The sequence below is a fragment of the Accipiter gentilis genome, chromosome 1 (genome assembly GCF_929443795.1).
Source record: "Accipiter gentilis chromosome 1, bAccGen1.1, whole genome shotgun sequence".
Classification (NCBI taxonomy): Eukaryota; Metazoa; Chordata; class Aves; order Accipitriformes; family Accipitridae; genus Astur; species Astur gentilis.
The window spans coordinates 52,359,993-52,377,829 of NC_064880.1; the positions used below are offsets into that span (position 1 = coordinate 52,359,993).

The 17,837-nt window shown below is 36.8% G+C and overlaps 1 protein-coding gene across 2 annotated transcripts in view; it reads left to right on the top strand.

Annotated features, from left to right (window-relative positions):
* Positions 1–17,837, top strand: part of ACVR2A (activin A receptor type 2A) — a 70,141-nt gene that overhangs the window by 39,653 nt on the left and 12,651 nt on the right. Inside the window, exons 3-6 of one of the 2 annotated variants that reach the window (XM_049815309.1) lie at positions 208–317; positions 1,722–1,876; positions 11,145–11,168; positions 17,030–17,173. In XM_049815309.1, the coding sequence (XP_049671266.1) occupies positions 208–317; positions 1,722–1,876; positions 11,145–11,168; positions 17,030–17,173 (433 nt within the window). The remainder of the gene's footprint in view (positions 1–207; positions 318–1,721; positions 1,877–11,144; positions 11,169–17,029; positions 17,174–17,837) is intronic. The other variant, XM_049815316.1, reaches the window with a different exon arrangement.

Here is a 17,837-nt window from a genome sequence, read left to right on the forward strand (position 1 = left end):
AGTTTTAATGATATTTCATTGCAATATAAAATAACAAAATTTTGATTTGTTTCTTCAGATTTAACTCCTATTTGGGTAGTATGTTATCCTGAATGATTTCATGAATTTCACTTGAAACTTTAAATGTGAGCATATGTTTTCTCTTGAACAGAAAAGCCCCTCAGCTTCAGATTAATAAGGGTTTTTTATTATTATTATCTTTTACAGAAATGATTGCATAGAGAAGAAAGACAGCCCTGAAGTGTTTTTCTGTTGTTGTGAAGGCAACATGTGTAATGAACGCTTTTTCTATTTTCCAGAAATGGAGGTCACGCAACGTAAGTTAGACTAACGCATTTATGGAGGAACTGCTTAGTAGAGTTGAGAAAGATTTCGTATTGTGCATGTTCAGCAGATAAGACTTTTCAAAATGTTGTGGTCAGTTTTTCCTGCCAGAAGGTTTCTGATTCCTGGATGATAGAGTGCTGTGTGCATTCACATAAAGAGCCTAGAAAATTGCCAGTTCATTTCTTCAATTTTGAAAGGTCTCTATACTAGAAGTAATTTAAATTGATAAAAGGTACTTCAGCTCTTTTCTAAGGGTGAGAAGGAAGGATAATATGAAATAATTGGCTGTTTTAAGATACAGAAGTTACTGTCAAATCTTACCTTAATTGTATAGTTAAGCTTCTGTAAGTGTCTATAAATTATTGGGCTAAAAGCCATATCGTCCTTATATGCATGTACCAGCCTATGAATGCTCTTCTTCTTGAAACGATGCTCTCACTATTTCTTTGAACTAATTGGACCTTTGAGTTTCTCTGTAAATTGACATAGTAACCTTTAAAAAGGGGGGAAGAATTTCCTTCCAGGTTACAAAGAAAATCAGATAGCCAGACTTAACAAATAATTGTTTTTAAAAAAAAAAAAAAAAAAGATTATTGTTGCATATCTTCTTTGAGTCAAGAATGTAATCATTGTTGGAAAACTGAATGATGTTAATAACTGAACTGAAAACAGCAAATGTCTTGTGTACTAAATAGCCAGAGGAAGTTGTTTATGAAATTAAATAACATTTTCTGAGATGAAAATAGCCTTTGCTGACCCAAGAGATAGTCTTGTCATATTTGTCATGATACTGCTAAGGCAATAATTGACGTTCCTTTTTACTCTCATGAAACCTCTTTTGCCCCAGGGGTCTGTGACTGCCCCTTTACCAGTTGCCTCAGAGGCAGTGCTTCTGTGGAGCCCTTCTGGAGGTCCTATCAGGGGCTCTTTAGCTAGAAAGCTTTTACTTTCAGCACATCAACAGTGCATAGAAATGTTGGCAGATAGTTTCTGGCCTATTCTACTTATTAATGACATCTTACTTTGTACATTCCAAAGGCTAAACCTCTGTATTGATTTTTTTTTTTTTCATTCATTAGGTGATGGCATTCTTCCATTCTTTTTAAAATACAGACACCTCTTACGTGCTGCAGATAGGTGGAGCTTAGAAGCACAAAAAAGTTAGATGTGCTGATGTGTAAATCTGGGGATCTAAGTTATTTCTGTGCTTTCCAAAATGCTGCTTTTTAAATATGTGTCTGTTTATATTAAAGTACACTATTTAATCAAGTATTATTAGCCTGTTGTGCTGATTGCAAGAATTTTGGAAAATTGGGATGCTAGACATTTCAAGCACTGGATGATTTTTGTTTCTTAAAACCTGTGTGTTTGTTTTGTTGGTTTTTTTTCCCCAGCAACTTCCAACCCTGTTACACCTAAGCCACCTCTGTTCAATACCTTGCTTTATTCATTGGTGCCTATAATGGGAATTGCAGTTATTGTGCTCTTTTCATTTTGGATGTACAGACATCACAAGCTAGCGTATCCTCCAGTACTTGTTCCAACCCAAGTAAGTTGCTGCATTATGATTTTGTTTTTCTTGTGAATGGTATAATAATTTTCTGAAGCGGAGAGAAGAGAAAAGGGTCTGCACCTGTCACGTGGCTGAAAGTCTTCTGTTACCTTCCTTGTTTAGAGGTGCTAATGCTTGCTAGCCACAAAAGCAGAAAATTAAGCTTTACTTAAATAACCTTGTCTCCTTTAATTGATTGGTCTTTGGATGTATGAGCAACTACTTAATGTTTTTACACATCTGTTTGTTTGGGAGGAGAAAAACAAAATACACAACTTCAGATGGCAAAGATGCAGTACTGCTGGACAGCTGTGGGAAGTTTTTGTTGTACTCCCAGGTAGCTAAAAGGACTACTTGTCTGAAAGCTGTGTACAGCTGCGCTCAGGTACTTACCGTTGAGCTTTATGTAATGCTTACCTTAAAACAAAAATGAAGGAGACATGCTAATTCATAATGACAATTTTCAGTGAATAGAAAATAGTAACTAGTAGACGCTTAGCTATTTTGTAAAAAGTGTGGAACTGGCATACAGGTATCAGTTAAAGGGAACGTAAAGAAAATAAATCTTCAGTTGAAGCGTAGTTCCAGGGCTTAGCTCAGCTCATGGCCTTATCTTTTTCCTCTTCCTTGTTTATGTATTTTTGTGTTTTGTCTTAAAATGTTTCAGTTTTAGCTATGTTTGCATTTTACTTAGAAAATATTATGAGATTGTGGTCTCCAGACTTGAAATGTAAGCTGGCTGTGTTGCATCAAAACAAACCTTTTTTGGCTGCATGTACATAGCTCCTGCTCTTGTCAGGCTCCAGCTGATTCTGTAGGTATAATTAATACTAATACTAGAATTCCTTTTCCTTCAGTTATGTCTAGAGATTTAATTGAGATTGGAAGGCCTTTATGAAAAGAGTTAAGATGTCAAATTCTTCAGACTGAAGTAGGAAGGGTGAACAAAATGTGGTAGTAGAAACGGAGAGAGAAACGACTTGCCCAGGGTCCCGCTACACTTGGGCTTTTACAGGAGGAATTGAACTTAAGCTTCCTAGCTCAGTGCAGTGACCACTCAGAATACATTGCCTCTCGTACAACGATGATACGATGATGCTATGATTAAATAAAATGTAAAACACTTGCTATTTTTGGTAGGACTGCATGTAAAAAAGATTTACATGTATTTGCTCTGTACTGTCGGCTTCTGTGATATTTTCAGTGCTACTGCTTGACATCAGCGTGTTCCAGGAAACAGTATTGCCTGTGGTTGATAAATAAAATTGTTTTGGTTTCCATTCCGTAGTAATAGATAAGAAAAGTTTGGGGGGAGGCAGTGGGCATATGTTCTTGCCAAATGAAAAGAACATAATTTAGAGGAAAAAAGTATGTTTCTTGTCCTTGCATAAAGTATTACAGATCCTCAAACTTCATGCAATCTGTTAGCATAATTATTTCATCCATCTCAATTTTTATGTATTTGGGACTTTACATCAACCTAGTCGTCTTCACTGTAAGATCAAATCATGACTGCTACTTGTGTGAATAATTTCAGCATGTGACTTCCTTTCTAGACTTAAAGAAATTAAGTAACGGATAAAGTGATAGAAAAGCAAGCAAATGTTAAATATATGCGAGATATCAAGAACTTGAATTTTTATATTCTTCCTCCTTTTTATTGTGGTTCTTTTCTTGCATGGATTGTTTGGTACAGGAGTGGACATGTCATAAATTTTTTAATAAATACAGTAATAACCTGTTTTGTTAATGCTCAGATTGTATCTGTTGGGATAAGTATATGTTGGTGCTTGAGCTAGTTATGGTTAGCATTTTCTTATCTTGTGGTGAATAGGCATTAAGGTTTGATGTGGAAAGTCAGGAAAAGCTACTTCTGCCTGAAAAACTAAATAAAATTACTATGGAAATAGAATGTATAAATATTCTCCCATAGGCAGCAGAGCAGTGTTTCCCACTTTTAAATTTGATTAGAGCTGATTTGAACAGGGTGGAGGAAGCAGGAAGAGAGGGAAAAGTATTAGTAATTTTATAACCATGAAACAAACATTTAAATATTTATGCAATTAATATATTAAATATTAATATTATATTTAATAATTAGGGCATGAGTAGAGTTTGTAGGCAAATGGATTCTTTTCTAAGTATTTCTGTAGCAAATGGTAGAATGGATAGATCAGATGTATACCAGATACTCACTAGAAAACGGGGATTTCTCAGTATGGAGACAAATAAAGGTTATCTCATTTTATTTCTGGAAGGTGATGGGAGTACTTCTGTGCAGAACACCCTGGTACTAATATTTCTTGCAGTAAAAATGAAAGGATAGATGAGGAATAAGCAAAAGATAAAAAGGAGGAAAGACCAAAGAATAAGAAATTTTGGAAGAATTAGGAGAAGAAAGGGTAAGTTAAAAAAAATTAAATAAATCAGAGAGCAAAAGGGAAAGAAATTGTTTGGAATATTTCAAAAAAAGCAAGATACATGCTAGAAGAATTTTTTGAACCTGTGGTGAAATATAAAGGACAAGCATCTGAGAAAATGCAGACAACTTCATTTCCTTTTGAAAGTAAAATTGCTTCACGGTACATGCAGGCATTGGGCAGGCAGTTCCTACCCAAACTGAGCTCAGTTCAGAGCTATGTGGATTAACTTAACTTTAAATTCCCTTTGAATGTACAGATAATTATTTTAAAATTTCATGCAGCAGAATTAGTTTATATGTTTGGCTTAAGATTGGAGAGCAGTAGATAATTTTGTTTGCTCCTTATGCGTTTCGTGCCTGCTTTCTTTCAGGTATTTGGGTAGAGAGATCAAGGGGGTTACTAGAATAGGTAACTGCTGAGATGCTCCTTGCCGGTTCCCCGAGTCAGAAGTGCGCGGCGGGTCCCGAGGCGCGTGTCCGGGACAGCCGTGGCAGAGCGAGCTGCTGCTCTCATTAGTCTTGGCTTACAGACTTCTTTGTCTCTTGTTTGTGCTGTTAACTGTATGCCTCGCTTTATTGTGTGGGGTGCTATCTAGTTAAAGCTGTCAAATTTTATAAAATCTGTCACTATTTAAATTCTTAAATGAGTTGTTAACACATGTGAGTTTGCTAAATACGTATGTGTATATGTAGAACTGTTTGAAAGAACGATTTCATATTCTTATTTATATTTTATATAATCATGCAGCAAACACATATTCATATGTCTGACCAAATTTACCAAAAACTCGATTAGTATTTTAGATATTTGAATCTGTGTATTTTGATATAGAGTTACTCTCACCCATTTAATTTTCACTCATGAGCACCAGGTACAGTGAAAACAAAATGCTACAACCTTTGCAGGCAAAGGCTTTCACTGTCAAATTAGGTGTAGTTCAGATTTCCCCACAGCGTCCTACAAATATTCCTGGTAGAAATGTGAAAGCGGATGGCAAGGAGTTGATGTGCCTTTTTTTTTTTTAACATCTCTTGAGCTTGGGCCAGAGTTGTCAGTCAATGCTAATTACAACTGTGGTGTTACCACTCTGTCATCTGATAGATAGGACCATAACCTATTTTATAGCATAACTGACACAAGTAACACTTTTGTTTATCAGTTCACGCATCTGTGGCTCCCAACATTTTATATCCATACTGTGCAAGGAGAGATTAACCTCTTGTACTTTTTGTTGAGTGCCCAAGTTATGAATATCTTACTGGATCACAGAGTTGCTTTTCTTGTTTTGTGTTGTTTTTAAAATAAGAGTCATATGTTGAGAGTGTTGGAAAAAAGCTTTACAGAGTCACTTAATGTCTTTATAACCTATTTTTGTGCTTTCTTCTGAAACGTTTGACATTACTTGGGTCAAAGTGTTTTTAATCACTAAGCACAAGAAAGCCCTGATCTAGACCTGTGTGGTGTGACCAGAAATTTAAAAACTCAGAATGGACGGATCTGTCTATTATAGTGTCCATAAAAGCAAGCCTAGTTGCTAGGAATTACCATTTCTTTCCCTCCTCAGAGAGGAAGATTACATGGTTGAAAAATACAACTACATCTTCTGCTTTTAACCTCCAATATATGACTTCATTTAAGCTTTTCACCCAGTATTTCCTATATTGAGCACAATAATCTTTTATGTGCTTCATTGGGGGAGCGAAGTTTGGCCCATAAGGATGAATCTCACTGGTCCTATATACATGGAAAATGTCCCTAGTCTTCAAAGTCACGTTCTATGTGAACCAAGAATTAAGAATAATTGAAACATATTTATCAAATATAAAGAGATATTGATCTTACAGCTCTGGTCTCAAAAGGGGGTTTTGATCATAAAAAAAACCCCACAAACCTCTGTGAATTTGGTGGATGGCAATTTTGGTATGGCTGCCTTCACTACCATACCATGGTAGTCTTTCTTCAGTGTATCTTTTCCTGAAGATACCCAAGTATGAATAGAACTTTGTAGCTATATCATGGTTTTATATTTCAGTTTCAGCTGTAAGAAATTAGAATTGAAACCAGTATCACATAATGTGAGGTGAATAATGATGGAGAAGAATTCCTAGCAGTGGCAGATGCAAGACACATTCTCAAATACTGACTGCAGGTCCGACTGCATGTGTAGCAGTGGAAAAACAAATTCTGTGTTGGAAACTAATAGGAAAAGAACATGTAACAAAGCAAGCGCTGCTCTTTGCTGCAATTTTTAACCTCAGACATCTGGTCTAGGCCACTAGACCTGTGCCAAGGAGTTTGGTGAGTGTGTGTGTGTAACTTTAATGGTTTGTTTTCAAAAAAACCATAAAAGTAATTAGTAACGGGGAAACTTTTTATTGTTGGCATTCAAAAAGATTTTCATTTATTGTTTTTATTCTCTAAATTAACTTTTAGCATATCAAATAATCTACCTGGTGCACTTAAAATTTCTGGGATAACATTTATCCCTCTGCCACACTAGGAAAATCACAGTTTGCTGCTGAAGAAGAATGAAGAAATTAAATCAAGTGTTCAGATTTTTTCCAGTTTTTATCTTCCAGCCACATGTTTTTTTCTTGTTGTCATAGGTATTTTAATAGAAAGATTTATAACACTTGAAAAATGAAGAATAAGAAAGGGAGAGGTGTTTTTACAAGGAGTTATTCCAAACATAGGAAGATTAATAGCTACTTGAAAAATATATGGAGGAGAAGCTAGGTGCTTATATGAAGTGGGAAAAGAGATCAACAAAGAAAAGCTGGAGCTCAGAAAGAGGAAGAATAAAAAAAAAAATAGACTTGAGTTTGAGCTTGTGGCTAGCTAGGAAAAAGGTACATATCAGTGGTTAATGAATGATTAACATACAATGAGTGGCAATGTTGGTATTAAAAAAGAATAGCTGAATGATCTCAAGACTTGGACTGCTAGATGTGTGCATGATTTCACATTCTCTAATACTGCATTTCATATCTTCAGAACTAGTAAGAATTTCTTTTAGAATTGATTCCAATCAATAGCTGGAATGACATAGGAGAAAAATGTGGTGCTATCCTTTGATTGTGGAACTGTGAGACACAACCAGGATATGGTTGTATAAAGGAAAAAAAACAAAAACCAAACCAAACACAAATATTGGGATACTGTGAGAATGCAGTAGGAAAGTTATTATAGATAAGGAGTCCTTAATGTGTAGTAGGTAAACAGCTTGTAACTGTGGGTTTTTTGATTTGGGTTTTTTTTTGGGGGGGGGGGGGGGGTTAGAATTCATGGGCTATTACAATACAAGTAGTTCCTTAAGATCTTTAACAGAGGGAAGAATTTGTATGACAAATAATTGGAAACCAAGTACGTAGTGATGCATGCTTTTTCAATGCTCAGTATACAACCAGACATCTAGAACTTTGGTTCGAAATCTTGATAGCTTTTAGAAAAAAATTTTACAAAAGTACTTTCCTGAATTCTCAACTTGCTTTCAGAATGAGCTATCTTCATTTAAATAAGCTATAAATGCAGATGTATTTTAAATCTTCAAGAGTTAAGAGAAATACAAATCCAGACTTATGGTACCTTCTCCTGAATGGCAGCCTAAAGGCAACTTTATAATTAAAGTACAATTAAAATTTTAAAAAGCCTCAAATGTATTTGTATAGCGAACTTGAAGTTCCTTTGTGCTTTTGCGTTGATTCAAACAGAGCGCTGTCTTACAAACTACACTTTCAATGCTGTACCTTATTCCTGGCTTATTAAAAAGGAGGTTTAATTTTAGGAGTAGGCTTCTACAGAGTGGGTCCGAGAGGCTGGTGCAAGAAGATGTGCATGTGTCTGATAAGACTGGATGTAGGCAGTACTTTGTGTTGTGTTCTTGTAATTGTTGACTGGGCATATACACTTTTCACAACTGACAAGACACTGAAGGCTTTTACAGCACTGTATTTAATTTACCTTGAAGAATTTTTCTCTGTTGTTCATTCATTGTAAACAGTAATATTCAAAATAATTTATATTATCAAGAACACATTTAGATTATAGTCTTAGAGAGTGCTTTGGAACAATCATAGGAAGGCTGAAATACTAATCTCTGAAGTCTGCAATTGGGTACTCTACCTTCAGGAGCTTTTTAATAGTTTTCCATAATAAAGTCTGGTTTGCTGCATATCCTCAGATGTGCTGTCCTGAATGCTTTAGATTGACATCTTTCAGCTAATCTTTTATATCACTAAATGGATGAGAATTACACATTTCCTAAGGTATAAAAAAAAGTAATTAATTTTACCTTACATTCTCCAAAGAGGTTGAGGGACTGTGGGTGAATACAGATGTCATATTGAGGGCACTAGTTAGGAACAGATGAAGGAATCAGTGCAATGATTTTATAACACAATAATTTGCATTTATTTTAACACCGTGTTTATAAAGATTTTTGTGACGTTTGAAGTTTAGAATATGGTTGTGGATAGCCCAGATTTTGGAAAAGACCACACTGATTGGGTTTTCTTGGTCTAATTGGTTACAAATATTGCAATCGCTTCCCTAATCCCTGATAACCTTTAGAAATAGTTTTCAGGAAGTATAAATAGGAAGTTAGTGTGTTTACGTGTATTTGTATAGATGATAGCTATTTGGGGGGGAGGGGGGTAATTGGTCCCAGTTTTTATTTATAACAGTTGTGTTAATTCTTGACATAATAAAACACGTATTTGCATTTCTATAATAGCCTGATACTGCTTAAACTGGTGATACTTGCATTTCTAATGAAAAGTCTGAGGTGGTGGTCTGTAGTCTGAAGGGAAGGACAATGATTTTAAAATTAGAAGGTCTATGATGTGCATAAATCTCTCTCTGAAAATTTTCATGCGTGTCTAATTTATTAGTGTTTGGGGGAAGTTGATCCCCTTAAGAAAGCAGTGAGAGGCTTGGGAGAGGACTCTTTATTTCTCAGTTTCATGTTTGCGGTTTCTCATTATGGTAAGAGCAAAAAGGTTGGATTCATATATCTTTTTCCTTATTTCTGAGGAATTTACATAATTTTCAGGAGCTGGAGAATTTTAATAGCAAATAGGCCTGAAAAAAAGGACTAATAAATTTTTTTTACAGCCATAGGGAAGACGTTTGCTGAATAACTATTTCATATAAGCAATGCTTTTTTTTTTTAGCAGTTATTGTTTGTTCTTTGACTACTTGAGTTAGGAGAAATATGAGTACACAGAGATGATATATTACTCTCTTCAGTAGCCGTTCCCTATCAAATTCACAGATTGAGTAATACTTTTATTTTGCTTGGCTGCTGTTTCTGGCCAAGGAATATGGGGGGCTTGAAGGAGGAACTTCTTTAAGCAACTGTGCTCGTGGTTTTTGTCATTTGTACTGCAGAATCTTACTTTTAAGTTTTTCTCAGTATACATGGAATAGCTGCCATTCTACTGGAACCACCAGCTTCACAGAGATTTGAAGGCAAAGATGATCGGCTGCTCTGAAAACCACTTTAAGGGTTTGGGTTTTTTGTTTCGTATAGGGGTGGGGTTTTTTCCCCTTCTGAAGTGCCCCAAAATATTTGCAGGCTGTACAGGTCCTCCAAGAATCTGCTTCAGACTCTTGGTGTGGGTATTACCCTCATCTCCAGTGGTCTGCTGACCGGCGGCGAGAGGAGGAGTGATCCTGTTGGGCTCCAGTGTTCTTTAGTGCTCTGTCAGTGGCAGCAAGCTCTATTACGGTGTTTATAAATCTGACTCCCAACTAATCTAGCCTTCAAGAAATACTTCAGTCCTGCTATTATTAATTATTTAGATAATACGAAGTGTGTGCTAGGCAGTTCTCGAGCGCAGAGAAAAGCCTCTTGTTGGCTGTATGCTCTGTAGCATCCTAAGAATGTGAAGACAAAGGGTGAAGAAAAGGATGATTGCTGTTACGTGGCAGGTGAATACTTCAAGTGTTTGAATTGCATGCTCTTGCAACATCTATCTGATCAAATTATAAAGGACAAAGAAAATGGTTGAGGCAAAAGTACAGGAGGAGGAAGGAAGGTGTTTCGGCGCTTCTCTGCTTGAGGGGCGATAAGATTGTTCAATAAGAAGAGATGAAAGTAGCAGAAACAAGCGTGATTCATTAAAATGTGTTTTTAAGTTTCGGTAACATTGCTCTGGGACTTAGATTTTAATAATGGATTTCATTCCACAGGCTGTAAACTCATGTGACTTGTTTGAAAGAATCGTTAGTATTGTAATTTCCCTTTATATATGCTGGATATAGTGTTTTCAAGTTCACTTGTTCTAGTTACACTTCTAGCATGCCAGATTTATTGATTAAATTTAGGAATATAGACCTAATATATGATGACCTCTTTTTTTATAAGGTTTAGCTGTAACTTAGACATTAAAAAGTTTTCATTTTCCACAGCTAGCTACTAATTGCAGCAAATTTTAAAAAATACAACGCTGCCCTCTACTGTACAGTTGCGAGCATAACTTGTGTTTGTATGTTTAATTTTCTGCATGTGTTTATAAACTGTTTTGTAGTAACATGACTGTTTATACACCTACAATGGACAATTCGGGTTTCAATAATAAGATCAATTCAGGTGATGGTCTGTATAATAATCTTTTTTTTGCCCATTTTTCTTTGCTGACATATCAATGATGGATTTTTTTTTTATTTTATTTTAAATGATCTGTTATTAGTACAAGAAAGTATTGCTATCTCCATGAATATTTTTGTTGTTACTTCACAAACAATTGATTTTGTCTCTTTTCTTATAAGCTGTTTTTTTCATCCCATTCTTGGTATAAATAGTAATTTCTTTTGCCTGTGTTCTTTCCCCTCTCTACAAGCACGCCTTTCATATAATGATTGAGGTAAGATGCATTGATGTTTGTTCATGGTTATGGAACTTTCTGTGGACATGTAAGAAGTTGTTTTCGTATGAATTACTTTTTTTTCAGTATTTTGGACAAGAAATTTGTAAGCATGCAAAGTTTAAAAATACAAATTTAGCTGCTGTTGATAGTTTTGTTTGTTTGTTTTAAATTCACTACAGCTTCTCAGGCTTTTGAGTTAAATGTCTGCAGGGACTGATAATGAAATACACCAGGTGTAATCAGTTTGTGGTTCTTCAACTACAGACTAGCTGGTTTCTGTCACTTCTACCCTAGTGCCGCGTTGTATGAGCAGTGGTAAGGGCTCTGCCAGTACAGCATTTGCTGGTGAGCTGAGTTTTGGGCTGTGGGAGCAGTCCAGCCTGCAGGGACTGCCAGTCTCGCTCTGGTGGGTTGCCCTGGAAGTAAATAACATGTCCTGCCCACGTCTATCCGGGCTTTGGGTACCTGTTGTCATCTCCCACCGGTAAACTGCTGATAACCGTTTAAGGTGTGTGGTCTTCATGTTGTGATTCCGGGTGATGTGGTGTTTTTTTGTGTCATTCAGGAGCTTGGAGAAATAGATTGCCTGAAGAAAAAAATTCCGTCACTGTTAAGTCTCTACTTTGGCTTTTTCACTGGCCAGAAGTTACTTTTACTTTTATTAAATTACTGATACTGCACGTGAAACTACAAGTAACTGAAAAATGTTAATTCAGAAACTTGGTTATTATTGCTAGGTTTTTAAATTGAATATGGAAAAAGTCAAGGTTTGCATTGTAACATGAATGCTCAATTTTCATTGTCTCTATAGGTCTCTAATTAATAACTGACATGTCTTGTAAATGTAATTTAGAAGAAAATATAATGGTGCTATTTAAATATTTTCCTGAATATCTTGCGTCTGTAAAGAGTTATCAGAGTTCCTTCTATTTGTATTACTGTTTTGCTTCAAATGCTGTAATTTCAGTTAGGGAAGAAGTATCCTGTCTACAAGGAAATACTTTGTTTATATTACTTTGGGGAATATGTCTGCAATGTATGGTAAAATAGAGGATTTTGTGGGCTGAAGAAGAGGAAAAATTGTCACTGTTTAAAAGAAACGTAGTTTGATACAAATCATAGAGTCAATTTTAGAATAATTACAAAATTTAAGAATTCCGACTCCTTTTACTGTACTTGGATCCTAACTTTACAGATGATCTGGTTGAAAATGAGCCAGTCCCAAACTAGAAAGGGAGGAAACAACCACGATCGTCGTAAGGCTCTTTCAATGAGAACTTGACAACCATATTCACAATATTATCCGTAGAATAAATGTAACCAAGGGGAAATACTGCACCATTTAACAAAGAAAACTTGCATGTGCTCTGGAAGTTTGAGAATTTGTTTATATTTTGGAGTCAGGAAGGGTAAATGCATCTACGTACAATCCCGTTTGGATAATTGGTCTTTTTTCCCTTTGTTGTACACGATGAATCTCCTGGTTCAGTTGCCATATGAGAGACATGACTGGAGATAAACTCAAGTGCTGACAGACTGTGTTGGGGCAGGTCTTTAAACAATCCATTCAGTTGGTCATATTTTTGATAGATCTGTAGTTCTGTGTTTGTTAACCTTCTCTTGGATCTTGAGAACCATTCTTGAAGACACTTAGGGAAGCCTATTTCTGGAAGTTACCATTCGTCAATGAATATTTTTCCTTCTGTTCTTTTTCCGGTATGACTAATATGCACTACCTGACAGCTGACTGCAACTCCCAGCTATAAAAATCAGAACCAAAAAGCCCTGTTTGAGATTTAAAAAACCTTACAGTGTACACCATAACAAGATGTCCATCGTTTTGAGATCACCATAGAACCCAAAATTAGGGGTTTAATGATCAGTGGCTTTGAGCTATGGGAAGAGTAAAGCCTAGTTGTCTTGAGCATTACGCATCGTATGACCCAGCCAGTTCAAGTACTTTCTGCCAATGTAGCTGCTTCTGCGTTTTATCTGGCAGTAGATCATTGTGCAGCAGGAGTGTTCCTGCTGGCTCTGCTAATTGCCCCGGGGTTAGGACAGAGAGTGTCTTTGAGATGGCGGAACACTTGGGATGAAGTTAACACGGGCCAGTGGCTCGCTGCTCCCAAAAAAAGAGTGCCCTGCTTCCCCTCTGCCTTGCAGTGCTTTTTGTGTCAACCGGGACCTTGTTGCAAACTGATTCAATTTGCTAAACTATCAGAAAACGAACCTGATTTTTAAAATAAATAAATAAATAAAGGCTTTCTGGCAATCTAGTGTATTGCCTTGATTTGCTGTGCGGTCAAACAAGCACCAGAATCAGCCCAAGGAAAGGGACAGGGAAAGCTTGGGAATGGGAAACCGGGCCCTTATTTTTTGACAGCTGTGGCAAGCTGTTAGACTAATATATCCACATTATATCTTTACTCACATTATATCATCATCCTTGGCGCCACAGAGATGATTTTAAAAAGCCATACAAAAATAATTATGCCTGTGGCATGTTAAACATTTTTGCTTAGAAGTAGAGCAAGTTGAAAACATTGTCAAGGAATGGTTCTGTATAAAAATAGTACCTGCAGTTTTAGAGTAAATGTCTGTTGTTTTTAACAAAATTGTTTGGAAAAAAATAAGAAAAAAAAATGGAAAACTATTCTTTTTAGTTACATTAACAGAAGGCAATTATACTTTCCATTTTAAGTCAGGATTTGTTTTGATTTGTGTGTGTGGGTGTGTTGCTTCTTCATAAGCACGCCGGAAGTTTTGACTTCATAGAAATGCTTCAACACGAAAGGGAAGTGTGCAGGGAACCACAGGAGGTTGCTATATAAGGCAGTGGGAGAATGTTTTGAAATGCCAGGATTTTCTAGGTAATACGAAATTCAGGTATATGAAAAGTATCGTAGCCTAATGTGAAAGTAAGAAGCACCAGTTTTCGCTGACCACTTTTCACTGAGGAGTTACTGCTTTCTCTCATGTGATAGATGCTGTAATTTTTTTCATCAAATCTTTGAGAAGATTTTGCTTGACGGTTGAGAAAAAATTTACATAGCGTGCTTTAAAATACCAGCAGATTTTCTGGGTGGAAGGTATGGAAAGGAAGGGGAGTTCTTCTAAGCTGCTAAAGCAAAGCAAGATTTGGGTTTACTTCCCAGAAATCATTCTCTTAATTTAGGCAAGTCGTCAGTTTCAAAACTTTAAAAAATTGTTGAATTAACTGATTGTAAATCCCCAGATGCTACACAGTGCTCAGGATTCTTAAAAATAACAGAGGTTTTTTTACAAGTTAAAGCAGGCTTTTATGAGAGAATTTGGGCATCTTTTTTCTAGTTTTGTTTGTAACTTAACTATTACAAATTGAGGACAGTGATTTCCCTGGTGCCTGGAATATTCATAAAGGGCTTTGGCATTGAATGAAAGGCAGCACAGGAGGGAAAACTTAACTCTTAAACTTCATTTCCTGTATTGTTGTTTGTCCAGTTTAAACCCAGCAATTTTGATTTAATAACTTTAAGCATCTGTTGCTGTCATATTTGCGAAAGGATTTCGTACTTCTTTGAGGATAGTATTATAATGTGTCTCTAATTTGAATAATTTTTTTGCAGTTGTTAATTTGTGGAATTAGGTTACAGTTTCTTTCAACTGCTATAAATCTGTCTCTCTATGATACTTGTTCTTTTTGAAGGATGTATTTGTTGCTTAATAAGAAATAAGGGAATGGGTATGTGTTCCTGTGCTTGAACTATTAAAACTTTGCGTTGGATGCAGAAGCGCTTGTATCCATTCTCGCAATAATAGTAAAGTATACTTAAACCCACAGTTGTTCAGAAAATGTCTTTAACATGCACAAGACTTCTATGTTGCTAACCGAAGTGCTCAAATACTTAACTATTGAGTACTCTCATTTGTTTTGTAGAAGCAGCTACTCCAGTGTTTTTCATTCTGTCTCTTTAAAACAGCATTACAGCTGTGACTGGAAAAAAAAGCAGAAGCCATGTTTTGGAGGGTTTCTTGAATAGTAAACTTAAGGGGTTTTTCGTTGTATTCTGCAGCACGGATATAATTTAAAAGTGATACCTAATTTTCATTTGCACGTTTGTTTCTTTCATATGTGATGTTGAGACTTGTGGTACGATTTTGTGGTCTCCGCAGACCTGCGTGGCAAGTAGCCGTTCACCCTCTTCCCATCTGTGGTCTCGCAGCCTGCCCCCACGCTGTCACTGCTGGTGTGGATGGACATTTGCCGTTCTCTGTAGTGATTTGGACTGAGGAACTAGTTGTGGTTTAAACTGATACGGGTCTGTGTGGAAGGAAGGTGGAGCTGTATCTCGTGGTGACAGTATTGGTAATTCTGCTTAGTGACCGCTACAGACCAGAACTTGACTTATTTTCCTGCAGAAAACAGGGATCAGATAGAAGAGATCATGTTTCTCCGGTTCTGTGCATAGGGTGATATTCTTTGATGCAGAGGCATATGGAAATGGGTCTGATGCATTTGTTCATGGTAGGGAAGAAGCTTACATAGGTACAAGCTAATCTAACGTGGTAGGCTGGAGAGGAAGGACAGCCCAGAAAGAAGCACATGTTTGGCAGTAAAGTTGAAAATCTGCTTGTTATGTTCAGATGATGTGGATGATACAGAATGTGTAAGGGATATATAAACTATAACACCCAAGATACTCAATAAGCTGTCACACTTTCTTCCCCAGAAAGGGAGATTGTTCAAATCTCTAGTAAGATTGGTGATTATACGGATAGCTGTATGGAAGCTCTATCAAACATGCAATTGTACTTCCCAGCTTGTGCTTATTTGAAAAGGAATTGTTGGGCTGGCCCCTCAGTGAAGTACAAATACAGTAAGATACGACAAGAAAAATTTAATTTAATATAATCTTAAATTTAATTCCAGTTCTGTGTCTGGGCTACAGCCAAGTACTTGCATTTCAGTAACATATTGGCTGTCCACGTTAGCAAACGTTGGGAGCAGTAGAAGTGGATCAGTAGGTTGAAGCATCGGTGCTGTGGTTCCTCGCACCGCCATTCGTGCGTCTGGGGTGGCTGACTGCGGAGATGGTGACGTTTGGTTTCCTGTCCCAAATGTCTGCACTGTGCATGTGGTTTGGTGGTTTCTGAATGAAAAAAAATGGTAGTTACATACCGGAAAACCTTGTAGCGGCATGGCGTGCCTACGTACTGGTTTGCAACCTTACGTGCACAGTAAGCAGTGGAGTTGTTGAAGTATCGGTGTGCTGGTACCGGCTCAGTGGCTTGTGGGAACCGAACCGGTACGTGGTGAGGGTGAGGGGATTCACTTCGGCTCCGCACCGCTGCCCCCAACCACACCGCTGACGTAGGTATCTTCTGCTTCCCGGCTGAGGGGATGCAGCGTCAGTCCCATGGAGATGGACGGACTTTGTGGCTGTGTAGAGTCAAGTCACCAGGCTGTTGAACTAAACGATTAAACGGGTCACACCTGCGTCAAACAGAAAAACCCCAATAAACATATCAAAGGTGCTGATTTTAGTTCTCTCTCTTAAAAAAAAAGTAACAAGTAAAGCTTGATTATCTTTAGTCCTTAATTTCTGCTGTGCTTTTACACCTGGTTAGGCAGATTTATACCGTAACTGTTGTTATGCTGTCGCTTGCGCATTAATTCTGAGCATGTTTTACAGTCTCATTTCTTTCCTGCGGAGAAGGGTTGCTGTTTTGTTTCTGGTTTGTTTGGGGGAATTTGTTGCAAGGGGGGTTGGGTACGTGATACAAGTCTTTTCCAGTTTACAAGTCTTTATTTCTAGTGCCGTCATCATAGATAGCTCATATAATAGCAAAATTAATTAATGATTTTAACCTGATTTCAGGATCCTGGACCACCACCACCTTCACCGTTGATGGGTTTGAAGCCATTGCAGTTACTAGAGATTAAAGCTAGGGGAAGATTTGGTTGTGTATGGAAAGCTCAACTGCTAAATGAGTATGTTGCGGTCAAAATATTCCCTATTCAGGTAAGCAGAAGTTCTTAGTGTCCTGCGTAGCTTGTAATAATTGTAGTGTTAAACCAGCTTTTCTAGTCACAATAAGAGGCTTTTATTTTAGAGAATTTTCAGTGTATACTGTAAATCTAGATAGAAATGTCTGGAGCTGAAAAATGTGCAGGTGGAGTTTTACTGAATTAAAATAAGTATTTTAATGCAGCAAACATAAATTTCACAGAGTTTATGTTTCAATAATGTGTTTCTAGTCATAAAAATACATATTCGGTGTGAATAGTTTTAAGCAGCTCTCTCACGTCTCGATCAAGATTTTTCAAATTAAATTGTACTTAGAAGAAATGTCCTGAAATGCAAACCTATAAGGCGATTGTTCCAATTAAACGTGCCTCAATTAAGTGGAATAGTATTTATTTCCCAGCAAGTACCCTCTGAAAGCCACGTTTTAGAATAGATTGTGCTCATAATTTTAAGATCCAGTCTAGTTAAAGAATACAAAGTGATTATACACAATAATACTGGATAGATTTTACATTAATTAAAAACACCCACTGCTACTTGAGGTGAAGAAATGTGCTTGTGCGTTCTGCTGATTAACCAAGTGGTGACTTGCTGAATAAATACATTTGCAGGTTCTTATTCTTCTAGGAGAAATAGCATGTGTTCATGCTGCTTTCAG